Source organism: Melanostigma gelatinosum, assembly GCF_949748355.1.
Source record: "Melanostigma gelatinosum genome assembly, chromosome: 20".
Taxonomy (NCBI): Eukaryota; Metazoa; Chordata; class Actinopteri; order Perciformes; family Zoarcidae; genus Melanostigma; species Melanostigma gelatinosum.
In genome coordinates this window covers 13,201,316-13,222,885 of record NC_136653.1, presented here as the reverse complement: position 1 = coordinate 13,222,885, position 21,570 = coordinate 13,201,316, and the positions used below count along the sequence as shown (strand labels likewise).

The window sequence follows — 21,570 nt, the reverse complement described above, 5'->3', positions numbered from 1 at the left end:
TCACGATAATACTAAAATAAGTTACTGCCATCACCACGTGATAATCTTTAACTGGCAGAATACCACGGATCTTGGCCCAAAATGTTAACTTTTAAAATGTATTCACTGCATCAGATTCTCCATCGAACTAATCAGAATCATTTATACAATAACTTTATTCGATTAGTTTAATAGTTAACATTAAAGCCAAGACTTTCATAGCACAGTAAGACAAACCGCAACATTCACTGGCCTTCACGCAATCACCTCTTTGTCCACTAGAGGGCCCCACACACCCAGGAACAGAATACTCAACATCCAATTACTAGAAAGGGAGTTCACTGTTTTACATGCTCGCTGCACTACTTTCTTAAAAGCCTAGACTACTAGATAACTGCTGTGTGACGAAGGACGACCTCAGACGGGTTTCGGAGAAGCAGCGGAGCAGGAACCGCACTACGCCCGTTGCGGAAGAGGAAGGCAGTCAGCTGCTCGCGGACTAATATTAACGGCGTGAAGGAAGTGAAAAGGCTTGAACGAGCTAGGCGGCGCGAAATGACGGCCGTGTCTGTAAATAGATTAGTTTATGTTGCTGTTCGGAGTTTGACTCGCAAGACTGTGTGCGTGCAAACAACCAGTAAGTAGATGTAAAGTTTGGTGTTAGTCTAATGTAGTTATAAGTGTTATATTGTGTCATTTGCACGGAAAGCTATTCTGATAGTTAGTAGCTCGTTCCTTGTTTGCTAATTGGTGGCTGTCGGAGTCCCGGACCTGTTTATCACGGCCTGTATTCTGTCCCTGTATGTCCTAATTAGAAACCAATGTTGTATAGAGGTATTTACTAATTATTATTTAATGTATGTCTGTTTCAGAACCACACACACAATTGCTTGTTTGACTGTTGTCAGTAAACCTCTCAAAAGGAACATCTTGTCTGGAGTGCATTCTGATCGATGCCCCCTGGTGGCCACAACGTTTAATGAACCACAGTGAAAATATACAGTCAATGCAACAAATGGTCCTTCGCGCCTGATCAGAGTGGTCACCGTGGGATTGATTAAAGATGTTTCCATATCAGCAGAGGACTTCACGTCCTGCAGACGCCCGACTTTAAAACTTCTTCAAAGTTAAATTATTTGTATCTTATCTATTTGCAACAAGAAAGAAAAAGATGCATCACTTTGGCTTTACATTCTAATGGTCATCAGATGTACATAGTATGTGTTATCAGCCTGCACGACGTGCTGCTGAGGGGGCTCAGACGTCTGTGAAAGAGAGGGGGCTCTCTGTGGCGGCAGTGGTGGGTCAGGGAGATTACGCTGTCTCCATGCCAGCACAGCAGCGGCCTTACTACAGCGAGGAGAATTTTCCGGAGAGAAACGCCAGGATGACGCCTCTCACATCTCCCCGGCTAGATGAGGACTGGAGTGCTGCGCAGGGAGCGGCAGCTCAATATCCCTTCCAGCCTGAGTATACAGACACACTTTTCCAGAGTACGCCTGCCTCTCATCGACGGAGGACTGCAGCAGAAACGGCGCCAGAGATCCTTGAAGCCCTCCACAGGCTGATGGAAGACAATCACAGGTTGCAGCAACAGATGTCAGACATACACAGGCGACTCCCTGACCCACCACTGCCGCCACAGAGAGCCCCCTCTCTTTCACAGACGTCTGAGCCCCCTCAGCAGCATGTCGTGCAGGCTGATAACACATACTATGTACATCTGATGACCATTAGAATGTAAAGCCAAAGTGATGCATCTTTTCCTTTCTTGTTGCAAACAGATAAGATAAATAATTTAACTTTGAAGAAGTTTTAAAGTCGGTCAGATTTGTTGAGGTTTTGCCACATTCTTTAAAATCTCCATCGCATTTCCAGTTTAAAGTACAATCACATCTTTTGGACATACAGTAGCGTCAGCACATGGTCAGAGATGAGTTACCGTTCTTATTCCTTTTTGCCATTTGGCTAATTATTACACGTCATAATAGTAAAGTAGTGTGGTGTGTACTGAAATATAGATTTCATAGAAGTCATTAAACACTGTACCATTGGTGCTTGGTCAGCTTTAAGCTACGTGGTTACTTTGCCCAAGGCGAGGAGCTTCGTCCGACGGGCGCAAAAGACTCAAGTTCAGTGACAGCTGTTCCCAAACACAGAAGAGGGCTGAGGAGGGCAACAAAGCAGAATATCGTCGCTCGACTGAGAGGACAGCGACTGGCTTCTCTGTAGCTAGCGTGCACCCTGGTAGCGAGCTTTGTGTACTGGACTGGCCGAGACAGCCTGAGAGGCACTGTTAAAGAAAAAAGGGGGGGAAAAACACTTCTTCAATTCTTATGATCCAAATGACACCAGAAAAGGCTCAAATACAAGAGAGGTTGCTGATATGTTCACAGCTCAGACTGGAAGGGGAAATGGAATTGTGAATGAGCTGACAATAACATGTAGCAATTGAGCGGGGAATAAGAAAGAGGTACAGATGTAGTACAGAGGGAGCTGTACAGGACTGAGGAGCTGTACATCGGATCTTGCATAGTACAGGCTTGTCAGTTGTGCTTTAGAGGCTGTGTTGATGATGACTCATCTGTACAGAGATTTTAATGCCCTGCCCTTTAACAGTAGCACCATGTGATGTCTTTACATCATCCGAAACCTTCGAGCGGAGGTCTGACCTCCTGTGTGGACGCTGTGTGTGGCTGCGGCTGATGATATGCTCAGAAAGAAAGAACATTTGTCAGTCTCCTGTACAAGCAACAATGAGCAGCCCTTTAAATATGGTGGCTGCAACCTGCGTCCCTGCCCGTATGTCCCGCGGCAGCTGTGCAGCCCCGCCTGGCGTCTCATTGGTGGGAAGCAGACACTGTGTGGTGAAGAAACACAAACAGGAAGGCACGTGTCACAATGGACCCCCGGAGGGATGCTTGGAGCGCTCTCAGACACAGGCGGAGCCTGTGTGGTGATGTGGCAACAGGATGGGCGGGGTTATTGCTTTGAGGGCGTTGCCGGGGCAGCTGAGGCTGCTGTGGCCACGGTTGAGCAGCAGGGCGGCGGGCGGGTCCGGCCGAGGCGGGATGAACACGGGGCAGGAGCGGGTGCGCGCGTGGCTTTTGTGACCTCCGGCGTGACAGATGAGCTCGCTGACTGTGCCCAGAGGAGGCAGGTGCTGGCGCCAGCGATCCGCTCGATCCTCCTTATGCTTGATCGAGTACCAGGTGAGAAAGATGAAGATGAAGCCCACAAACTTAAGGCTGGCCGCCAGGCCAAAGTAGACGAAACGGAACGAGGTGACGTCGTACTCCCAGCAGGAGCCGTGCACTCCGCAGTCCTGCTGCCACAGCATGCAGGTGGTGTCGATCACAGCGCCAAAGTAGATGGGCGTGGGGATGTAAGCTGAGGGAGCAGAGAGTTCAAAACTTAAAAGCCAGCAAGCAAAACAGTTGCTGTGGGTAATTTCCTGTAAGGACACACGGTGAAAGTAGATCTAAAAAAATCCTGACAATTTTGTATACAGTAAATTGTGTACAACACGTACTAAGCAGAAATAGGTTATTTTTTTCCATGGTTGATGGCGGACAGTTGAACGGCTTTCAGGGAGATAGGCCACGACTCCTCTCCGGCGAGTCCAGCGCGATTCACGGGACTGAACACAAATAGTCCCCGGTGAGACCGGCGGCGCGAATGACGTAAATACCTTTGGTGTGAACACGGCATAAGAAGAGAGGCCCGAGGCCTGCAGACTCACAAGTGAATCCCTTTGCAGTTTAAATGAATGGGGACGATATTGTTGATTGTCATATTCTTCAACCATTCAGATCTTTAGTTTGACATGTTGGGCGTATTCTTTGACGTGCCTAGCCATACGTGATTGGTCAGTGAGCTAGCGTGACATGTTGGGCAGTGACAATCCCAATATCTGCTGCCTCTGTCAAGCGGACATTTTCAGTCCTCAAACGCATTAAAACGTATTCAGGAAATACAACTGGGAGGCTCGACTGTCTTCACTGGCGTCCATGAATCGAGGACTTCTTACTGGAACTAAACGGATGTGCGATACGATACTTTTAAAACAATACCGGTGCCTAAACCGATACTTTTTTCTTCAAATTGAACAACATATTAACTGTTTAAAGTATACTATAAATAAATACAAAACACTTTGCTTCAAACTACAGCTTCACACTTTTTAACTATGAACAATATATTAACTGTTAACAGTTTACAGTATACTTAAATAAATACAAATCACACACACACTCTGTACACACACTACAGCTTCAAACTTCAGCAATTATTTTGCAGAAATACAGAGTTTCGGTACCCAACCCTATTCCTGAGGGACTCCCTGATAGTAGCCCTGGCTTCTCTTAGCGGATGCTGACGGTTGGCATTTGAACTGCGGGGAAGACACTTAAAAGCCCTGCATAGTTGGTGATCGCTTTGTGGGGCAAGCCACGGGCTGCCTTCAGCATTGCGTAAATAAGGTCGACCAGTCTTCAATGCTACCAGGGGGCAGGAAGTCTGCGTAGACTTTGACTGCTACCACTTTACGTAATTTGACTCGGGATGTTTGGTGCCACCATAGTGATTTTAGGATTACCAAATATCAAGTTGTTAACATTGATTATTTACTGAGAGTAAAGTACGGTAAAACTTAGTTAGAGAGCTGTCACGGCCAAGCCGTGTGTGTGTGTGTGTGTGTGTGTGTGTGTGTGTGTGTGTGTGTGTGTGTGTGTGTGTGTGTGTGTGTGTGTGTGTGTGTGTGTGTGTGTGTGTGTGTGTGTGTGTGTGTGTGTGTGTGTGTGTGTGTGTGTGTGTGTGTGTGTGTGTGTGTGTGTGTGTGTGTGTGTGTGTGTGTGTGTGTGTGTGTGTGTGTGTCACCTAGTCTCCTCCTGGCTTCTTGATGACAATTCACCTCACCTGCCCAGTCAACCCAGCTGCCTTCCAACAGTATATCTACCCCGGTTCTTCATCCACTCTTCGCCAGATCGTTGTTACAACTTACGTGGTAGGTTGTTCGTTCGCAGCTGCTGTGTTTGAAAGTATTTCAGAGTTTTTAACCAAAAGTTTCATTGCATTGACCCTGTCTTCCTGTTCCTGCAGTTTGGTTCATCCTCCCGGTTCCCCAGTCTGCCTGCCCTGCCTCGTCCTGCCTGGATACCACCCTCGCCCTCCTTGGAGTTCCTCGCTGTTTCCCCCTTGTGTTGTCCCTGTAAATAAACCATTACACGCTCGTACTCCCTGTTCTGTGCCTGCGTTTGGGTCGGCCACCACACCCCGTGACAAGAGCTTTGCTTATCAAGTGATATTTTGAAATATAGTATTTATAATCATAGTTTTGAAATAAGTAACTGTCGAAAAAGGAAAAAAAAAGGTCATAGTATGTTGGAAAAAGTTTTTAAGCTATACAGTCATTAGTATTTTATACAAAGTAATAAAAAGTCTAGTACATCTTGAAAAGTCATCAAAAAAATTATGGTATGCATCATAAAAAGTCATAGTATTATGTGTTGTAAAAAGTCAGTGTCCTACAATATAAAAATGCATAGTATAGTATTTTGTAAAAATATATATATATAGTGTAAATATATAAATATAGTGTATCATAAAAAGCCATAGTACAGTCTGTCTATAAAATGATGAATTAGTATGTCGTAAAGTCATAAATAAGTCATAAAATAATGTCATAAAAGTAATAAAACGTCATAGCATAGTATTTAATTAAAAAATCATAAAACAGCCAGAGTATAGTATGTCATACAAAAGTCACTGTATAATATTTTGTAAAAAAGTAATAGTACAGCAATAGTCATAAAAACACAACATAGCAAAAGACGTGTCAGAGAAGTGTTTGTCATAAAAGTAAAATAAAAAAGGCATTGTATGGTATCTCATAAAAAGTCATACTAATTCATAATTCAGTCATAATACAATATGTGAAGACAAGTGGTATAGTATTTCATGAAAAATAGTGTAGAATGCCATAAACAAAAGTCATTATATAGTATATCGTTAAGTTTTTTTTAAATGTCATAGTTCAGTATGTGATAAGAAAGTTATGACGTAGTATGAAAACGTCAAAGTGTAGCAATCTAGGATTTCATAACAAAGTTAAAGTATAGTAGGTCGCAACAAATGTCCTAAAAGGTAATAGTATTTCATAAAAAAGTAAAAGTCAGAGTACAGTAATTGTATAGTATGTAACAAAAAGTCAAAAATATCTAAAGTAGTATGTCGAAAAAAGCATATTGTAAAAAATGACACAGTATAGTATGACATAAAAGTCACAAAAAACTTTTAATATAGTATGTCATGAAATTATTACAAGAATATAGTATATTATGTAATGAAGAGGTCAAAAGAAACAGACACAACATAGTGTGTCATAAAAAAGTTGTAAAAAATGAAAATCTTTCTGTGGTTCAAGAGAAGTGATGTGGCAGCTTTATGTTCACACAGCCATACCAGTGTTTACTAACCCTGAGGGCTGCCGGGGTGGTCGTTTACTGTCTAATTATTGACAGATTTATTACAAATATGTTGCTTTGTCTAATTTAAACAATTTCTCCTTTCCGAAATCTTTTTAACCTTAAAAAACACCAAATGTTATACAATCGACAAGGGATTATAGTAGTTTAAACCCATAAACAAGGTCACAAAACACACGGTATGTGGTACTAACACAGCGCAACTACTCAGGAACTTACCAAGAGTTCGGAGCAAGACAAACTGCATCCCAAGAGCAAAAGGCCTCTCCTGTGCTTTGACAGACCTGAGAAAGGAGACGCAACATGCAAATGATAAAGATTCACTGCATTCAAATAAAAGAAAAAAACGTTCCATGTATTATCATTGTAAAACAGACAGAAAAGGAGACTTTAAGCAAAGTGGACATCAACAGACCAACAACCAGCTGTAACAGCACTGTGAGGACTCTGTGATGATCGGCAGAGCCAGTCACTTACCTGAGCGTGACGATGATGGCGGAGGGCTGGGCACAAGCGGTGATAAGAGTGACAATGAAGAGGAAGATGAGGAAAGGGATGAGGGTGTTGCAGGTGCGGTCACACTTCCCCGAAACGGCATAGCCGTTTTCGTTCAGGTAGGTTTTAACGATGACCAGTTGGAGCTGGTTGACCTGGCCGCCGGAGGATGGAGTGATGACCTGTCTGCTCTGCACACAGCCGCAGTCTGTGTAGTTCCTAACCTGTGGTGAGAAACAATACAAGTATGTATTGGGCACATACATGCCCACTCGGATGGGGTAGCTCTCTTTGTAAGATGACTAAAGTCTGACGCTGATTCCAAACATTACTGGTATTGTTGCTACATTGGGACACACACACACACACACACACACAGGCTGAATGGGTGGCACCAGGGATGTGGTGCAATCTGGACATTCCTTTTCCTCATGCTGTTATAACTTCCTATCTGACATTGTAGTGGAGTCGGACACTTCCTGTACTTTCAGAGCTATGGGAGCAGAATGTACAGAGAACGGGTGTTTGTGTATTCATTGTGATTAGTGTGTCCGTTCTCTGAAATCGGAATGTTGCATTCTACTTGATGTAAAAATGGCTACATAGCAGTTATTTCTGAAACAAGAAAGCAATGAGTGCAGCGAGTACGCGTTATGTGTGTGTGAGTTTACCCCGGTGCTATCATTGCCCACGGCGTTGCATCCAGCCAGACAGGGGTTGAAATAGGTAATGCCGTCAGAGCCGCAGACCGGAGCGTACTCATGGATCCTGCAGCCACAGTTCACGTTGCAACTGCCCGTCAGGTTCCTGTGGGCCATCGTAAGAGTCGGACTGCACGAAGGGACACAGAAGACATTTGTTAGGAACAGCAGGGACCCATTATATCCACTTAATAGACCGTTTTGGTGCAGGGGCTACATGCACTGAGAAGGTTTATTTCCTTTTTTTGAATCCCACTTTGGAGATACCCAATGCTTCCTGGTGCAAAGAGGATGATGCTTATTTTCCCCTCTCTTCTTCCCTGCATGGCGTCCCCTCTAGAAATGTTTGTTTCAGCAAGAAACAAAGACCCAAGCAGCCATTGGCTGGGGAGCGACACCTCCAGTGCCTCGAGAGGCAGTGTGGGAACAGACGCTGGACTTTGACTTTGTCTAAACCGGGAGCAGTGAAGCGAGTCCTGGGTTTTCTCTGGGAGGCTTCGCTCTGAGCCCTGCGGAACAGCCGGGGGGACGGGAGCCCGACAACACAACAGCCTGGGAGCGACGCTGTAGCATGCACTTACATACACAAAACCAACACTGACAATACATATTGGTATTGTGTGTTTAAGATACCAAACAGGAAAAAACATACAAATATCTTTTGCTACTTCTTGAAATCAGTGGAATGTCATTTTTCACAAGACCAGAAACTCAGCCTCATTTTTATATTGGTTGTCACAGGGGAAGCACGCCCTGACATAACAGTGTTACATTCCACACACTGTGTGTGAGGGAGAGAGACTGTGTGTGTGCCTGAGTCACCGGCTCACTGCACTGATTGCACGTCTTTTTTTCCCACCAGACTAAACCTCGGCTCTCACTGACCTCCAGATGTTGTGGCACCCGAGCAGAGCGTTCAAGAGGGCGAGTGGCTTCATGTGGTTTAGTGCTGCATACACTGAACAGGCAGAGTGAAGGTTGATCAAGATGCTTTGTAACAGAGGACACAAAGTTATGTTCTGAGCATCGGACCGCCGACTCACGACACAGTAGCTTTTCATGAAGCATACAGGCCAGACTCATCATCATGCGACGCTTTTGCAGATATTCAAGAACATTACATAACTTCATCTTTTGGCTCTGAAAACGTTGAGGACCTTTCGACTTTGTTTTGTCCTTTTTTTTTGGAAAATAGCCTCCGGCCTGCCAGCGGGGGAGAGTTATGTCTAGACTCGTGACACAAAGGGTGGGCTTGGCCTAAACATTCCTCATGTGGGTGCTACCGGCGACTAGTGACCAGTGCTGTTCATAATGAGGAGCCGCTACTGGCTCACACGTCTTGTTGACCCTTCTTATAAACACTGGCTTAAACAAAGACCACAGTTGTTAACGGGTCAGCCATGGGGCTTTAAAGGGCCCGGTAACTATTTGGCAAATAATCTGTGATTAACTTAGTTATGTGAAAAGTAAATTCACAGAGGTTCAGCAGTCTCACCTCTTTGTGTTCAGTGCTTTTGTGAACTTCTGAGATGAAGTTGGCCTACAAAGGCAACCGGGTCCATTATCAAAAAGTATTTTTATATATAGAATACTTTTTGAATGAAATGACTGCGCGACATTTGGCAGAATACGTTCTGATAAATTAGAATTTGTATAAAGTAGATATGTGTTATATTTGTGTGTCTTTTGCATCATAGTGCCCCTCTGCTTCTGTAAGAGTGTGTTGAATAATCCTGTGTGCCAACAGACTCCGTATTTCTGTCTGCAGGGGCTGACACATCGGATGACTTGTTGTGTTAACTGTGCAGCCTGGCTGCTGCTGTGGTGTTGAGCAGCGGCCTCAGAAATAGAGGTGGCAGAGTGAGTCAACGGAGCCACGAGAGCAGATGCCAGTGTTGCCAATTAATCATTTGTACTCCCAACACATGATGATGGGAGCGCTGACAGCACCCCCAGGCACACACCTTTCTCCTGTATTTCTATAGATAGATATAAATTCATAAGCAGACTTTTCCTTAAATAAGCCGTTTAGAAACAAATGTATACCTGGCTTCATGTACCACACACATAAAACGAGTCATATTGAATATGTAGCGTATACATTGGTCCTTACCCAGTGGTGTAAGGTATGTTAATGCCTCCTAAATTGATGCTCTCGCAGCCCACTATGAAGAGTGTGGAAAAGCAGAGCAGGGACACCCCGCTGCAGATCATGGCCAGCTTGGCCGACTCTCTGGCGCCGAGCTTCAGCTTCTTGATGATGTAGCCCCCCAGCACGATGCCCACCCCGGCACTGGGTACGATGATCAAACCTGCGAGACATCGGGGGAAAAGTAGAGGGTGAGATGGAGGGGGGGGGGGGGGAAACTTCAGAAGTGTTGCGGCATGAACGGCATAATAACAGAGCAGCTAATTGGTGGCAAGAAAAAATATATTAACACTGACTTAATTGCTGTAATGCACGACTGAGTGAGAAGCATCTGATCTACAGTATTTCAAACCAGGAGCACTAACATGAATAATGTGAACTCGTCATGGTTTCATATCAACGATTTGTCCCATCAATGTGACCAAGCTACTCTGCGGGCTACCAGTGAGTCATTTCAGGCTGAGGCAGCACAGAGCACGCGCCCTCGCTCCACTAGAGCTGGTCCAATTGACAGCGTGAAGAAAAGGCAGAGCTCTGCTGCTGGCAACTTGGAACCGGGTGTAAAGTGTCACATTGTGCAGGAGTTAAGGCCCGGGGAAGGTTGCACATGGCCGGCCCTCGAGCACCGGCACACGCGCCCGCTTAACGAGAAAGATGGGGGTCAGTCGGCGGGGGTGAAGGGTCGTCAGAGATAGAAAATGTGTCTCTTTGAGGACACTCTCAGAGAGAGCTCGGCAACAGACAGCTGTGGCATAACATTATCCTGTTCAGTGCATGTTTATGTGCTAAAACCTTGTGCTTTCTGCAGGATTAAACATGTTCACAGCCAAACCAGATATCATATCACAGTGACATAAGGCATCCACACACACACACACACACACACACACAAACTAGTTTGTAGGATTAACTGCTACACAAGTGCTCTGCACATTTTTGATCTGGATTGACAGTCATTTGATGAATGTGTGCATGTCGGTCCTACATCACAGACGTTGTGAATCTCATGACAAACCTTTGCACTGCTTTGTCAACTTCAGCTCACACAGCAGATAGAAGAAGAGAAGTCAGAGCGTAGAAAGAGCATAATGGGGGAAACTGCATTCGAGGGAGGCGTGTGCGACGTGTTCCAGTGTCTATTTCTGTAGCGACGTCTAATCAGCATGTAGCAGCGATACGGACTCACCGAGTTGGTCATTTGTGAGATTTCCATTTATCATATTTTGACATTTTTTGGTTCTACATTGCAGTCTTTGTGGTTCACTTCCTACAGATCGCTTGGCATATAGTAAGACAAAGCTACCGGTATTATAGATTTTTCTTTATAGCCTTCTTTGGACTCGTCAGCCACTGTGGCTAATGCTGCTAATACTAGATACCAAACGATTCCTCTAGTTCTAGCAACTCCCCCCCCCCCCAAAAAAAAAGACTGACCGGGCATACTGCAAATACAGCAAAAACACAATAAAAGCCTTAATGAACAGAACCAAACCAATCAATCCATTGTCAATTAGGGCTGGGCTCTGTTAGCCGGATTCATTTAACATCTAGAGTAGAATTGGTTTTAATGGCCTTAAAGATTTTTAGGCCACTTGGGATCAGCGCAAAGAAGATGTAAACACAGCATTGATGTAGCCTGTTCATAACCTTTCAGTTGAAACGGTGAACTTGATGCCATACTGTTGCTTATTTATGCAACCAGCATATATGAAGCAACATTGGCATTCATTTGGGACATTTGTTGACATGCTATACTCTGACCTTTTGATGACTTATTTCAACATACTATACTATGACGTTTTTAAAACTTTTTTTTCGACATGCTATACTATGACTTTTTTAAATATATGATATATTATTATATATATATATATTACTGTTTCTGGCAACGAATGAAAGAAAATCCAATATTCACTTTTTTGGTTTGTCTTCTGTAGAAGCCATTACTCGGATTTGTGTTTTACCTGTACATTCTATACTTTTGGGGAAATTATGGTCATGCTACTGATTGTACATAAAACCATGCTGGTTATGATTTACTGTTGAACCTGTTGGGACGTTACTACCAAAATGATTGTGACACAATGATGACGTCAGGGGGCGTTGACTCTTTATGTAGACCTCACCTGAGGACAGGCAGGTGTGTTCGTTCGACTAGAGAGCGGAAGGGCTAACTATTTTTCAACCGCATTAAGCATTACGAAACCGCATTAGGAGACAAAGCGGGCTTTTCTGTTTAAGATCATTTCCATGTATGCTTCTGATGCTGTTCTCGAATAAAATAAAGTTTCGAAGTGACATTACGAGAGAATGCGCGTTAATCGACCGACCGCTCCTACAATAAGTTGAAAAATAGCCCATCAGAACGCCAGTCAACGTGGGCATGAGAGAAGGAGGCCCGGAGTCACGGTCGCTTGGATTGATCTGGACTGCGGCCAGGATGCCATTTCACCGGTACCGTGAGTAAACGAGTGGATGCGCTGTTTTCCGAACCTGGTTACGATCAAACATTAAAGTGACAAAGGAAACGAAGGAAATGTTTGATGAGCAGACAAATAAATCCATAAACTGCCTTTAAATTACGAAACCACTGAAACTATAAATGGCAGGACGCTGATCAATAGCGCTGCACGGAAACGGAAACAAAGCACGGCCGTGCGCATGAAAATAAATAAATAAAGAAGTAACCGAAAAACTAACGAATATTCCAACAAAAGGTGTCGGAATTACTTGTAAAAATTCCCTACAAACGAATATTAAAGGCTAAGAACGAACTGATGGCAGAAGGAAGTGAACGGGCAGTCACTGAAGCCGGTGTTACTGAGATGGACGCCGCACAACAAAGGAAAGCGTTTAAATCACTCAGCGCAACACGTAGAGGGAAACTCTCACACTGTACACGGAAAATGAATGAGATAAAAACAATGATGAAAGACGGTGCTGATGTTGACGATGTTAACGAAGCTGCAAATGAATTTCTAAGACTGCTGGATGAATTTAAAGTATCTCATGAATCTGTTCAGTTATTGCTGCCTGAGGATGTGAGAATGAATGAAACTTTGGACTGGTATGAGCCAAAAATGGCTGATTACGAAGCTTCTATGGCTAAAGTGGATCAATGGTTAACACCTCAGCCGGACCCACAGACTCTTGTGCAGGCTGGGGACAGTGTCTCACAGATTGGCTCAAGGAGTTCTAAAGGTTCCAAAAGGTCCAAATCTTCATCTGTGGTTTCAGCACGCATGAAGGTAGCTGCAGACGAAGCTGTTCTGCAGGCCAGAGCTGAGGCTCTTAAAAGGAAACATGAGCTGGAAACGGAGATGCACCAGCTGGGTTTAAAAATGGAAACGGAGAAGCATCAACTAAGTTTAAGAATGGAGTCTCTTGACTTGGAAGCAAACATTGCTGCAGCTGATGCGAGGCTCAAGGCTCTGGAGGAATTTGAAAATGATGAAGCATCAGAACCCGGAAAAGAAAGGGAAGAACGGATAGATGAATCTGACAAAACGGAAGAAAGCCTAGCACAGCTGGAGTATGCACAGATGGGAACCATACCTAAAACACCATTACAGAGATTGATGCACGTTCGGTACCGACCACTAACTGGAATCACAAGACCGTCTGAACAACAACCAAGAGCAACAAACCCTCACACAAGCAGAGCTGTGGTTTCTGATGGACCACGCAGACGAGGCGAATCCACTCCCAGAAGTGAAATGGCTCAGAGCGTCGATCTCACAAACATTATACAAAGACAGACAGACTTGACGGACCTGCTAGTGATGCAGCAGAAGGAATCTAAACTCCCAAGAAGGGAGGTTCCGGTGTTTGACGGCGATCCTCTCGCTTTCAGGCCATTTATGAAGGCTTTTAAGCACAACATCGAGGACAAAACCAACAGTGACGAGGATCGACTGTACTTCCTGGAACAGTATACTGCTGGACAGCCAAAGGAACTAGTTCAAAGCTGCTTTCACATGAACGCCACGACTGGTTACGAGGAAGCAAAGCGCCTGCTTAAATATCACTTTGGTGATGATTTCAAAGTCATATCTGCATACGTTGAAAAGGCTTTGAACTGGAACCAAATACGAACGGATGATGGAAAGGCACTTCATAGCTACGCCCTCTATCTAAGAGGCTGTGGTAATGCAGTTCAGGACCTCCCATACAGGTCAGAGCTGGACTCGCCATCTAACATGAAAAGGCTTGTTTTCAAACTCCCATTTAAACTTCGAGAGAAATGGCGGTCTGCTGTATGTGACATCACTGAAAGAACACAGCAGAGACCTACATTCCATGACCTTGTTCGGTTTATGGAAAAACAGGTCAGAATCATTCAAGATCCCGTCTTCGGGGATATCCAGGACCCTGCCGGAAGCACAAATGAGAGAATATCCAAAAGAGACTTACCATATATGAGAGCTAGCAGCAAGAAAAGCTTTGCTACGACTGTTGTGCCCAAGACAGAAACCAACAAGAACCCTAATGCACGGGAAGGGGCAGACAGACCAGAGGGCAGTCGTACAGCCATGGACGCTTTCGTCAAGCCCTGTGCTTTTTGTAAAGGAAATCATGTGATGGAAACATGTGAAATAATAGCAAAGATTCCCCACAAGGAGAAAATTGAGCTGCTAAAGAAAAATGGACTGTGTTTTGCCTGCTTGGTCAAAGGTCATATGAGTAAAGAATGCAAGAAACGTCTCGTGTGTCGTTCCTGTGAGAAGAAACATCCCACGGTCTTGCATATAGAGAACTTTACTCCAGGAAGTACCAAGCCAGCAGCTAAGCATGACTCAGACACCAGGAGCAATTACATTGCTAGAGTTTCATCAGCAGCCCAAACAGTGGACAGAACCACAGACTACAAGTTAGCAGTGGTACCTGTAAAGATAAAGGCACATAAAGGCAGCTGTTTGATAGAAACCTATGCGTTTCTAGACCCTGGAAGCACTGCTACCTTTGTCACGGAAAACCTGATGGAACAGTTGTCCGTCCGAGGAAAGAAAACAGAGATCTTACTCCGAACAATGGGTCATGAAAAGCCTGTGAAAACCCAAGCAATAAGAGGACTGGAAGTATGCAGCCTGGATGGCAACAGCTTCATAGAGCTTCCTGAAGTCTTCACCCAAGATGCCATTCCTGTCAGTCAAGAGAACATTCCTACAGAAATGGACATAAAAGGATGCTCTTATCTAAAGGGGGTCCAACTAAGAACCATCAAGGCTGAGGTAGGCCTATTGATCGGTGCAAATGTCCCAAAGGCTATGGAGCCACTGAGAGTGATCAACAGCCAAGGGGAAGGGCCCTACGCAGTCCTAACAAGCCTAGGTTGGACTATAAATGGACCACTCTGCAGTACTGCACCTATGGATGAGCATGGTCGACCACAGATAACGTCCAATAGAATATCAGTGGCCAAGCTGGAAGAGCTCCTGATACACCAATATAACCAGGACTTCTCAGAATTGGCCTACAATGAAAAACAAGAACACTCATTTGAAGATAAGAAATTCCTACAAGTGATGAACAACTCAGTCAAAAGGAAAGAAGGCCACTACGAAATACGACTTCCGTTCCGCCAGGATAACATCAGCCTGCCAAACAACAGGAAAATGGCGGAACAAAGAGTATTAAATCTTGCCCGCAGATTCCAGAAAGATGAAGCCTTTCGGAAAGACTATAATGGCTTCATGAGTGATGTCTTGAGGAAAGGACATGCAGAAAGAGTGCCAGAGGAACAGCTCCCTCGGAAAGATGGAAGACTGTGGTACATCCCTCACCATGGTGTCTACCACAAAAGGAAAAAGACAATCCGGGTGGTGTTCGACTGTACCTCCTCATTCCAAGGAACTTCGCTGAATCATGAGCTGCTACAGGGTCCTGACCTTACGAACACCTTGCTGGGTGTACTCCTCAGATTCCGACAGGAGCCAGTAGCAGTGATGGGGGACATCGAAGGAATGTTCCATCAAGTAAGAATACCTAAACATGATGTGGACTTCCTCAGATTCCTGTGGTGGCCAGACGGCGACACCAACCAACCGCTAGCAGAGTACCGGATGACGGTGCATCTCTTTGGAGCGGTCTCATCCCCGAGCTGCGCCAATTTCGCACTGAAGCGGACAGCCGATGATAATGAAGGAAAGTGTAGTGCTGAAGTTCTCAACACCATTCGTCACAACTTCTATGTAGACGACTGCCTCAAATCTGTCCGAAGCGAGAGCCAGGCAATCTGTCTGGTGAAAGAGCTCAGATCAGTATGCACCACAGGTGGATTTAGACTCACCAAATGGACCAGTAACAGTCGAGCAGTCCTTGCCTCTGTAGCAGCTGAAGAGAGGGCAAAAGAGGTCAAAGATCTAGACCTCGACAAAGACAAACTGCCCATAGAAAGGGCTCTTGGCATGCGATGGGACATTGAGTCAGACACGTTCTTCTTCTCGATCACCCCGAAACAACAAGCGGTCACCCGCAGAAGCATTTTGTCTGTGTTGAACTCAGTATACGATCCTCTTGGGTTCATAGCACCAGTCATGCTGACAGGGAAAGGAATACTGCAGGACCTGTGCAAGCTGAATTGTGGATGGGATGAATCGATACCAACTGCTTACACAGAGAGATGGAAGGAGTGGCTTAAAGATCTTAACCTGATTTCCAGTCTAAGAATCAAGAGATGCTTTAAGCCACCAGATTTTGAGGTTACTAGAGCACAGATGCACCACTTCTGCGATGCAAGCGAAAGAGGTTACGGGACAGTCAGCTATTTGAAGCTGACCAGTAACAACGGACTACCTCACATTGTGTTTGTGATCGGGAAGGCAAGAGTTGCACCTTTAAAGGTGGTGACAATCCCAAGACTGGAGCTTGCCAGTGCAGTCCTCGCTGCTAGGATGGACAGGATGTTAAGGAGAGAGCTCGAGTCAACCCTCGGAGACTCAGTTTTCTGGACCGACAGCACCGCCGTATTAAAATATATCCAAAATGACGCCAGAAGGTTTCAGACCTACGTGGCTAACAGAGTGACCACTATTCGGGATCTGACACACAAAGGCCAATGGCGCCACATAAAGACCGGACTCAACCCTGCAGACAATGCATCAAGAGGCATGAAAGCTGAGAAGTTCCTTCAAGAAGGACACTGGCTGAGGGGTCCAAATTTTCTGATGCAACCGGAAACAGACTGGCCAGTGATCCGGGTACCACCCACACTGTCCCACGGTGACCCGGAGGTCAGGAAGGTGGCTGGAGCTTTCACTACAAGTGCACGGCAGATTCAAAGTCCACTGACTCGTCTTATTGAGCACTTCTCATCATGGGACCAATTGATTCGATCATCAGCCTGGCTCTTAAAATTCAAAGAACGTCTGAGACAATTGAACCTAAAAAAGGAAAAAACGAGTGACTCAGACCCACCTAGGTCACGGCTGTCGGTGGAGGATTTAAGCAAGGCCGAACAAGCACTTGTGTCCTACGTTCAACAACAATCCTTCCAGGATGAGGTGACCTCTCTACAAAAGGGCTTACCCGTAAAGAGAAACAGTAGGATCTACAGACTAGATCCCATCCTCCAACAGGGAATCCTGAGAGTTGGCGGCAGACTAAGCAAGCTGGCAATGCCAGAGGAAACCAAACATCCTGCCATTTTGCCCAAGGACAATCACCTGTCAAAGATACTGCTACACCACATACACGCCTCAATGGGTCATTGTGGAAGAAATCAAATGATCGCAAAACTCAGAACAAAATACTGGATCCTTAGAGCAAATTCCGCTGCAAGAAGGATAACACGGGATTGTGTACTCTGCAGGAGATGGCATGGCACCGCAATGACACAAAAGATGTCCGACCTACCTCTTCACAGGATAACACCTGACTTGCCACCCTTTACCCACACGGGACTGGACTACTTTGGCCCCATAGAAGTCAAGCGTGGCCGCAGCAAAGTAAAAAGATATGGAGCCTTGTTTACGTGCCTCTCATGCAGAGCCGTACACCTGGAGATGGCCTACTCAATGGATACAGACTCCTGCATTTCTGCACTCCGACGTTTTATCTGCAGACGAGGCCAAGTGAAGGAGATTGTTTCTGACAACGGCACAAATTTCGTTGGGGCAGAACGAGAGCTTCGCGAAGCATTTACCCACCTTGACCTCAGCAAAATCCAGCATTCGATGCACGCTGTAGGTATTAAATGGACATTCAATCCACCCTATGGTCCTCATCATGGAGGTGTATGGGAGCGGCTCATCCGGATAATCAAAAAGATTCTCTACTCCATCACGAGGGAACAGACCCTGGATGACGAAAGTCTCCAAACAGCTCTATGCGAAGTAGAGGCAATCATGAATGACCGGCCCATCACAGTCCTATCTCAGGATGTGAAAGATCCAGAACCCCTGACACCCAACCACCTGCTTCAAATGAAGCGAAGGCCGACTCTTCCACCTGGACTCTTTGACAAAAGTGACACCTATTCCAGAAGAAGATGGAAACAGACCCAATATATAGCTGATCTCTTCTGGAAACGGTGGACACGAGAGTACCTCCCATTGCTACAGGAGAGGCAGAAATGGAATGAAACTAAAAGGAACCTAAAGCATGGAGACATAGTGCTGATCATTGATGAGAGCTCACCACGCAACTCCTGGCCCATGGGCAGAATCACGGAAATCTTCCCCGACAAAAAAGGACATGTACGTCGAGTCAAGATCAGGACACAAAATGGCACCTTGGAAAGGCCCATCACAAAGCTGTGCCTTCTACAGAACATGACCTGATGAGACAAGTCCCTTGGCCCTTTTTTGTATTTGACACCTGAAGAGACTTTAGTTGAACCTTTTCTCTCTTTTTTCTTATCCTTTTCTCAAGAACTTTTTTCTTCGTTGAACCTTTTGCCGAAATCTTATGAACTTGTTTGGCGAAATGGACTCGCGGAAACTAAATGGATTACATTTTTTGGCTTATTTTTGAAATTCCATGGACACGTGATAGTTTTGAATATTGTCACAAAGGACTCTTAAGAATAGGCTTCCTATGTATAAATGTATGAATTGCCCTATACCGGTCAATTAGGGGCCGGAGTGTAGAAGCCATTACTCGGATTTGTGTTTTACCTGTACATTCTATACTTTTGGGGAAATTATGGTCATGCTACTGATTGTACATAAAACCATGCTGGTTATGATTTACTGTTGAACCTGTTGGGACGTTACTACCAAAATGATTGTGACACAATGATGACGTCAGGGGGCGTTGACTCTTTATGTAGACCTCACCTGAGGACAGGCAGGTGTGTTCGTTCGACTAGAGAGCGGAAGGGCTAACTATTTTTCAACCGCATTAAGCATTACGAAACCGCATTAGGAGACAAAGCGGGCTTTTCTGTTTAAGATCATTTCCATGTATGCTTCTGATGCTGTTCTCGAATAAAATAAAGTTTCGAAGTGACATTACGAGAGAATGCGCGTTAATCGACCGACCGCTCCTACATCTTCTCTCCCTGCACAGCATTACGTTTTGTAACAGTCGCCTGCTCCTTCTGAGAATGAGCTTGATGAGAATGGAGAGTCTGAACCAAAGCAGCCTTTAATCAAACCAATGAGCCGACAGTCTCTCTAAAACTCTACAGAGCGGAGGGGAACAACAGAGTTGTGGGAGGATTCTGTTTGATCTCTGCGTGACATTATCATGCTGACATGGTTTAAATTCTCTCATATTATATATTATCGACTATCGCTGCATAGTTTTCAATGAACAAACATGAATACAAACATTAAGAAGCAATGAATGTAACGGTGCAAATACTTCAAGATTAAGTGCAAAGTTATGTTGATGTTTTGTGAGTCCAGTTATTTGTTGCATTTGAAGCAGGATGTTTCACATCCAATTACAGCAATTTCAACAAATAACTCACACAATGAACAGGAAATGTAATGACATTCCACCTTGAAATAAAACAAACAATCCCCAACAATCATCAGAGAAACGTCAGTTGGCAAGTCCATCTGTCTGTCTGAGGAAGCACTGTGCTACCATCAACAGGAGCGCCCTCTCCTCCTCCTCCTCCTCACCGACCATCACATCCCAGCAGCTTGGCATCGTTCAAGTAGCCATGGCAACCGCACCGCCCCGCTTGCCCTTACCCCTTGTATCCTGGCAACAGGCAAATGAGATGAGGCAATGGCATTGTGCGTGTGTTTGTATGTGCATCCAGAGGTGGCCATATGTTAGCGAGAATACATGGACACACACACACACACACACACACACACACACACACACACACACACACACACACACACACACACACACACACACACACACACAGACTTGATTGAATTTTCAATCACTCCTCATAATCCTGAAACCAAATTTGTTGTGTTTTAGTACGACTTGCTTTTATCTGTAGATGCTATACATGTGTGGAGGGTAGTGTGTCTGTGTGTGTGTGTGTGTCTGTGTGTGTGCATGAGGCCACAGTACGGTGAAGGTGTCTCCCGCAGTCAACAGAGTTACAGTGTGTTACGGTCAGTCGATGTAATGGAAGCTCATCACTTAATGAAAGTCAGCAATGACTCACAGCCCTGCCCTCGACCCTGTGAATCATCCTGTGCACGTGGAGAGGTGGGAACAGATGTGCGCTTGAACTGGCACCGACTACACAACGAGATGACGTGCGATCGTGTTCAGGATCAGAATAAACACAAAGAAAGCAACATAAAACGCAGAACACACCAATTTTCACTGCAGTTTTTTTACTTTGTTGTTCAGAACATGTTGCACAGAACCCCTCATTACAGGCTCCCACACATCGCTCATCACTCACAAGACAACTCTATTATGCCCGACTCTGCTTCTGCAACTGCGATGGAGTCGATTGACAGACGGCCCTTTTACAAAGAAAGACTCACCGGTGTATATGCTGGCGCTGGAGGCGGGGATACCAAACTGGGACTCGATGAACTTGGGGATGAAGGTGATGAAGGCGGTGACGATGGCACACTCTGCCGTGTAGGACAGGCTGACGAACAGGAAGGTGGTGTTGCTGAGGATCCTCAGGGCTGCCTTGGGGAGTTCTGGGGAGGGATACAAGACAAGACAGAGCCCTTTATTACAGCGGTTCGGCAACTAACACACAATCAGCCTCTTAGTGTGGCACTCACGCCCCACACCAGCTGAGCTCGACGGAATCATCAGAAAAAGGGTCATTACCGGAAAGCTGTAAATAAGAAGAAGCTGGTGTCATAATTACCTCGTGTAATAATGAGTAAATACAACACCGTGTTTAAAAAAACACATAAATAAACCAACCATGTCTCATTACATCTGGTAGCAACTATCCTTGTTTCACGCCAGACTGCAGGAACAAACAAGACATAAACACACAGACGCCCGTTGTAGCCTGAAACCCTATGAAGCCATCTAGCTACCAGCAGGTTTCGATGTATAATAAAAGTATGGGGATCAGGTGCATTTCTGCCGGGAGCCCAAAACAATCCACGCTCTGCAAATCCAGCCCGAATGCAGTCATCCTTGGTTCATCATAACAAGGGCAAGTGTCCATACGATTTGGCTGACACGATGCAGAACACCCTCTCAGCGTGAAAGTCAAAAGTCATGTGGTCACACTGTAAGTACACATTTCTGTTACCAGGCAGAACGGGGTTTTTAAGCTTTCCTCTATGGATCCATTCATCACTAAAGATAAAGATCTAATGTCACTTTCTGCTATGCAGAATGAAACAAACAGGAGCTCGAG

General features: G+C 45.1%; 1 protein-coding gene across 2 annotated transcripts in view; it reads right to left on the bottom strand.

The window, feature by feature from the left end:
- Nucleotides 1-1,277: 1,277 nt before the first annotated feature.
- slco5a1 (solute carrier organic anion transporter family member 5A1) overlaps nucleotides 1,278-21,570 on the bottom strand; it is a 39,494-nt gene continuing 19,201 nt past the window's right edge. The window contains exons 4-9 of one of the 2 annotated variants that reach the window (XM_079292587.1): nucleotides 20,723-20,887; nucleotides 9,774-9,972; nucleotides 7,631-7,790; nucleotides 6,942-7,183; nucleotides 6,684-6,748; nucleotides 1,278-1,543 (exon numbers count right to left, since the gene is read on the bottom strand). In XM_079292587.1, the coding sequence (XP_079148713.1) occupies nucleotides 1,377-1,543; nucleotides 6,684-6,748; nucleotides 6,942-7,183; nucleotides 7,631-7,790; nucleotides 9,774-9,972; nucleotides 20,723-20,887 (998 nt within the window). In that variant the 3' untranslated portion in view covers nucleotides 1,278-1,376. Of the gene's footprint in view, nucleotides 3,370-6,683; nucleotides 6,749-6,941; nucleotides 7,184-7,630; nucleotides 7,791-9,773; nucleotides 9,973-20,722; nucleotides 20,888-21,570 lie in introns of both variants that reach the window. The other variant, XM_079292586.1, reaches the window with a different exon arrangement.